This window comes from Pan troglodytes, chromosome Y, assembly GCF_028858775.2.
Source record: "Pan troglodytes isolate AG18354 chromosome Y, NHGRI_mPanTro3-v2.0_pri, whole genome shotgun sequence".
NCBI lineage: Eukaryota > Metazoa > Chordata > Mammalia > Primates > Hominidae > Pan > Pan troglodytes.
The window spans coordinates 17242840-17249294 of record NC_072422.2 but is presented as its reverse complement, the minus strand read 5'-3'; the positions used below and the strand labels follow the sequence as shown (position 1 = coordinate 17249294).

General features: G+C 54.9%; 1 protein-coding gene across 1 annotated transcript; it reads right to left on the bottom strand.

Moving 5' to 3' along the window:
* Positions 1-367: 367 nt before the first annotated feature.
* On the bottom strand, positions 368-2934 carry LOC134809394 (testis-specific Y-encoded protein 3-like). The gene is made up of 6 exons (XM_063805028.1): positions 2664-2934; positions 1979-2056; positions 1739-1850; positions 1493-1637; positions 1305-1386; positions 368-609 (listed from the first exon to the last, which is right to left on the bottom strand). Exons 1-5 carry the CDS (start codon positions 2928-2930, stop codon positions 1335-1337), a joined length of 654 nt encoding a protein of 217 aa, XP_063661098.1. The 5' UTR covers positions 2931-2934; the 3' UTR covers positions 368-609; positions 1305-1334.
* Positions 2935-6455: the final 3521 nt, after the last annotated feature.

Here is a 6455-nt window from a genome sequence, read left to right as displayed (position 1 = left end):
TGGGTATGATGATACCAAAATGAAGGATTTTGCAGGTCCCAGCAAACTGGGACCTGGAAACCTTAGTGCCTATTGACCCCTTTCCTTGAACTACCTCTGCTTCCATAGGACGAAGTAAGCCTCCAACTAAGCTGTCTTTTGCTTTTACCTCCCCAACTCTGTCCTGTAGGAAGAATCGCAACACATTCCACATCTATTCACTCTACAACTTTAGAGGCCCAGCTCCAACATAGACTGGTTATTTCCATGAAGAGAATAATGCACATGGATTGATCAATTCATTATGACACCCGAATCCAGGGGATAAATATACACACACATACACACACCCAAACAGAGAAACACACACAAACACAGAGTCACATATCCTTGAGAATGTTTATTCTTCATTCCATACAATCCAAGTTTACCCCCTCTTCCTGTCTGATTTTCTGTGACTCGATCTGTTTTTCCTTTAGTTCCTGTGCATAAGACCATGCTGAATACTGACATCCTGCATACCGTAGTAACTTTTCAGGAGTTCTGCTGCTTTAGGTAAAGTGTGATGCTCCATCATACTCAACTCAACTCAACATCGGGGAGAGACTCAACTCAACATCTGGGAGTACCCTGGAGAAACACAAACGCATGTCAAAATGCATTTTCTCTGAGCCATACTTTGAAATGTTTCAATTGTAGGGCCCGCTGAGAAAAGGATATCTCTTCCCCATTTGTGATCCCTTAAACTTCCTTCTACCACGTGTTACAAACTGTTCTGTGCAATCCCTGCCCCATTCCCAGTATTCTCTGTGAGGGGAGTCAGCTAACAAGATGCACTGTACCCTAAAAGCACACAGAAATCTGATGGGGCAACAGCTTAAGGAAATCCATCAATCTAAACAGTCCTTTGTGGTTTGGGGCAAGGATGACCAGGACGCACATTCAGGGAGCCCAATCTTATGGGGTTGGTAGGATGACTGCCGGTGGGGTTGACGGCTATGGAATCAAGTGCCACAGACTGAAGTGAAGGATTTTTAGCTTTTCTTCTCAGTGATTCCGGAAATGGATGATGCTTCCCTGGGCTTAAGACTTCACAGCTATAACGTGCTTTGCAGTGCAGTCTCTAATGTGCCTTTTTCAGCCCAGTGCCATGAATGTCCTGGATTCTGTCACACTCTGTCTTCCTCTCAAGGAATTTCTACATGTATGAAAGGAGGCTCAATTTATACATTTCTGAAATGAGCCTCCAGCCTCCCTAATAGGCAGGTGTGTCAACCCCCTTATCCTGGGCATCAAAAAGCTTCACTTCCAACTGAACAGCTCACCTGAAATCTCTGTTCCCTCTTCAGGTGGCTTCATCCTCTTGTAGTATTGCAGGGGATTGCGCCACAGGTCCTTACATAGGATCTGTCAGGGGAATCCATCAGGAAAGGCCTCATCAGGACTCAGAATGGTGACCCAAGCAGCTGGGAACACACGGGGTCATTCCTCATGTTTCCCAGTGAGGACTTACCTCAGCAGTCCTGTTAGATCCTGCGAAGTTGTGGTCAGAGAACCAGTTGAAGAATTCAGGCTCCTGTTGTGGTGTCTGCAGTGATAGGCCTCCACTTCATAATCCGGATACCAATCAATTGGAGTGGAATGAGAAGCCCTGTATTCTACAGAGACAGGAATTTTTGCGGGAAGGGGGCTGGATCACATTGGCAATGATCCACCCACCATCTTCCTTCCACTACCCATCCTGGGAGCCACCTTTCACCTGTGATGTTCACCAGATATTCCTTGGTAATCACTTTATTCTGGAAGTAAGGGTTACTCTGAAACAACAACATGATCTTGCACAGATGAACTGGATGCTTCACTTCTTCCACCTGTCAGGGCAAGGTGGAGAAAGCTTAAATACCTTTTCGGGTGAGATGCCTGCTGTTGCTTACAGGAATAAATTATTTCCCTTACCCTCCCCCGCTAAACCCTCTAGCCTCAGGCTTCCTGGCCTTACCTCCAGGTGGATCATGTAGCTCTGCATGTCTTCATCTTCGTCAGTGATCAGGGCTGACATCTGGGGGTGGTGTGCAATCTGATTTAGGTCAAAGAGACTTAACACACGATGGAAGGAAAAGCTAGGAGCAACAGGGAAGAAGGCCTAAGAGCACCCAGAGGCTGGGGTAGGGGATTTCTCAGATCTGCTTCCATGTATGACCTCCTTTCGCCTCCCCCTCCCCCTAAACTAAGGCCTCTTGCGTTCACAGAAGGTGTATAATTCTGAGGCTGACTGCACCGACATGGGGAGGCATGATGTGCGGAGAGTTGCTGGTGTCTGAGGAGTGGCAGAATCTGCTTATAGTCGAAGACGCCCAGTCGCAGATCGGACTAGCAATTGGCAGCAATCACACTCCCTTAAAAATAGCTTGATTCACTGAAAAACCTCTTCTGGTCTGAACTCGCTTCCGCTCTTCAAAAAGATGCCCCAAACGTCTGCTGCTCGGCATCACCAAGGGTTTCTCTGCCGCATGCAGGATAATAGTACCCACGCCTGCTCCGGCATTCCACAGCCACATTTGTCCGTGGCTACTCCCCTTTGTTCCCCAAAGAGTCACATCGAAGCCGAGCTGCCCATCAGTTACTTACACTTCCCCGAGGGCACCTCTCCACTAGAAAGGCCGAAGAAACACTGAGAAGGATACAACATTGGCCCAGAAGCCAGGGACGCTCTGGATGATGGCGCCCCTGTGGTCTAGGTGGGGCTTCCGCCTTCGCTCCATCTTTTCCCGCTGCCGAGAAAAGGCCTTCCTGACTGGGGCATTAACCAGCTCCAGCTCCACCTGAATGGCCAGCAGCTCCTCCAGTGCAGACTCTGGGGTCATTGGCCTAGGGCCAGACTGTGCCCGCTGGGCCTCCACCTGCCCCTTCACGAGGGCCTCTTCCTGGGCCACCACCTCCACCTCCGCCATTATGTCATCTGCCACCAGCACCGCCTCCTCCCCCAAAGCCGCCTGCTCACTCTCCACCCCGGCCGCCCGCTCCTGCACAGTTTCCACCCTGAAGGCAGTGCCCTCCTCGGCACTCGCACACACCAAGGCCTGTGCTGCCCGACCCACGCCATAGGAACCCTGTTGCAGCCTCTATGGCTCCCGGTGGGTCAGCGGGCCCTCAGGGCGCATACGCCGGGTTTCCAGGAGACCCCCTAAGGGACTGCGCGCTAAGGGCCAAGGGGCCGCACCCAGGCCGACTTCCTTCCCTCGTGGCCAATCAATGGGAGGGCGGTGGGCGTTTCCGTGGGCTGCACAGCCTCTGGCGCGCCTGCATCTCCAGCCCCCTCACCCCCCGCCTTCCCTACCCAAGCCTCCTCCGAGAAGCCCTTGGAGCTTGTGCCGGGTAGCTCAGAGTCCAGGACACGCGGGCTGCGTGGCCTTTGGAATTGTGGGCATGGCAGCCCTGTGCCCTGACATCCTCAGTGTGGCAAGCCATGAACATCTCTATGTGTCATGAACACACAGAACATCTCTCTTCGTTAGGTAGGCCAGGTAGATGGTACGGAAGTAATACTGCGAATCCAGAGAACTCTGGTTGCTAGGGCTAGGGCGGCAGGGTTGGACTAGGGGAAGTGAGTCGGGGCGGGCATGTGGGAGGAAAGTCCCCTGCCTGTACTGAGGTGGAATTGATCTGCTGTAGAGGCCAGAGCCCCGGCACGCACTCTCGTAGGTCGAGGCAAATACAGGCTCCGAGTACCGTGCTTCCTCCCTGAGGATGCTGTACTCCAAGGAGCATTCCAAAGGGCCTCTTGTCCTATGCCCTGGGCACACCAGAGGCCAGCCGCCAGGGTTGGCCATTGTCGGCCTGCGCACACGCTGTTGTGCACTGCCTTGACGACCCAGAGGCTCCCGCACCCGCAGCAGCGGGACTAGTTTCTCAGCAGGGCGACGCCCGTGGGTCTTTCAAGGAGCGGGTCTGTTGGAGCGCGGGCCCCCAGAGCCTAGGGGTGCAGGACATGGGCTGGGCTAGGCTGCGCAGGCCCAGGGTCTGTGGGAGCACCCAGGAGAAAACCGTGTTCAGGCTGGAGGCAATGCTGGAGAGGACGGCCAGGGTACAGAGCAAGGAGGCGGCCTTGGAAGAGGAGGCAGTGCTGAAGGTGGAAGACATCATGGCTGAGGTGGAGGTGGTGGCTGAGTAGGAGACCGACGTGGGGTGGAAGAAGGAGGGCCAGCGGGCACAGCCTGGCCCTGGCCCGAGCACACCCGGGCCGTCGATGGACTTGCTGGAGGTCCTTCACTTGGAGCTGGGTTCCGTGAATGCCCCAGGCCACAGAGCATCTCCGCCTTGTGGGCCAGAGCCATATCCTTGCAGCTGCCGATTTGGGATGGCTGGCAGCAGGGGATAGTCATTGGGCTTCAGGGGGGGATGGGGGCTGGTTGCGGGGAGGAGCCAGGTGGGAGGCGCGTGGGGTCAGCCAGGAGGCAGGGGATGGGGGACAGGGTGGGAGCCGAGGCCACGTAGCTGCAGCTGTGAGGGCAGCTTGCTTGTAGCAGCCCTGGGAGCACGTGGTAGGGAAGGGGAGCCAAGGCCAGCACTGACAAGGGAGAATCGCGGCGCCAAGCTCCCTTCCCGCACAGCACAAAGTCGAAGGACACGTTTCCCTGGGAACGTCCCAGGAGGACGGGGAATCTGTATGCCATTGCCAGCCATTGAACCACCCCTGCTCTCGGTGCCTGTTTCCAGCAGGCTCACCCCAGAAACACAAGGTGCTTCACACAAGTTCGTGGTGCATGGGGCTGCCGACCACCTAAGGGCAGGCACCAGCTCCCCAGATACGCTTTCTTCCCCCTGCGGGCGCTGCACCCAAAGGTGTGTAGGCCTTGAGCCTATATAACTTCCTTTGCACCCACGCAATTCCCATGGAGAGCGCCAGGCACGACCCTGCAGTCGCTTCTAACTACAGGGCTTCCGTCAAGTAGACAGGCCCACCCCTCAGGGTGACTAGGATAAGAGGACACCACACACCCGGACATCAGCGGAGCATGTCCAGCACCCAGCATACAAAGGCTTCCTGCAGCTCATAAACTCGGAGAGGCAGCAGCCTCACACGACCCCCCGCCCCTCCCGTCCCTCAGCTGCAATCACCTGCCCACTTTTTCTACCTCCCGTCTCTGGTCAGCCTAGGCCGTCTTGGCCGGGGTCCACCCACTCCAAAAACCACCACAGTTGTGGCGTTGCCTCCTCGCCAGACAGAGATAGAGGGCCAACAATGAAGGGTGACTGGCCAAATGTCTGGGAGATGGCCCTGCTCCACATTGTCTGTGTTCTTGCGAAATTGCAAGGCGTCACAAGGCTTGCCCACTCAATCCTCTTGAGAGTTCTTGCGCAGAGGTAGATTGTTTGGCACACGAGATGTTGGCGTGGGTCAGAAAGCATGCAGAAGTCCTGCTTTGCTACATGATGGATTTGCAGGTCAGGCTGGGGAGCCTGGGTCTGTGGGAGGAGTCCAGTGTCTGAGTCAGTTTGAGGTCCCCCCGGGGACCAGGGTTTTCTCAGTGGGAGAGCTGGGAAGGGGAAATTCATGGTTCACTACAGCTAGTAGGCCACCTCAGCCCAGCTAGTTGACATGGTCCCATTGAATCCATCCTCTTTCTCCTTGATCCGGCAGGTGGAGGAACTCAGCCATCCCGGTTACCGGTGGCAGGATGATTTCCTTTCATCCCAAACTTTGTTTCCATAGTGAAGTCATCATGAAGGAGTACTGTGTTGGCATCCTCGGTAAGGAATGCCTCCCAGCATGGTAGGGGAGCTGGAGTGTCGGAGGGTAGGACTGGCATGAACCTTCCTGACTCCTCTCCCTGCAGGCTACAGGGTGTCTCATTCCACTGCAGTCCAGCGGTTCTGGGATCATGAAGGTCAAGCCTCCAGCTGCAGGCAGTACACCTCCTACCTGAGCTTATTCAGCTGTTTGGCTGAACATGACTGCCTGGGTTTTGGTAGGATTGCTGACATGGGTTTCGCAGTGGGGCATCATGGGATAGGACCTAGCTGGTCATTCCTTGGTCTCTGGGGAATTGGCTTTAAACTGTCACCTGAACTGTCCTGGACCTACTTCTGCAGTCCCCTAGATCATCAGCCAGGGCCTATGGCTCAGTCCATTGCAGTTCTATCCCATGGAGAGAGGGTCAGCCTTAGAGGCAGAACAGAGAGGAGGCCAGGCGAGCAGCCTAGGGCTGGGAAGGGCTGGGAACTGAGAGACCTTTTGACCTGGATCTGGGCCCCACATGGAGAACCCAAGGATCCTGGAGGAGACTGCAGTGAGCAATCTCAGGCAATCCATGGGTTGGGGGAGGTAGACCCATCAGGGACATGTAACACCCACATTTCAGGATTGGGGCACCTTAAGCCACTATGATGCATATGTGGCTAAAGTCAGCGGGTGACAAGCAGGGCTTAAGGGATAGCTGTCTCATCATCACTCACCACCTCCCTGCCCTGCGGTA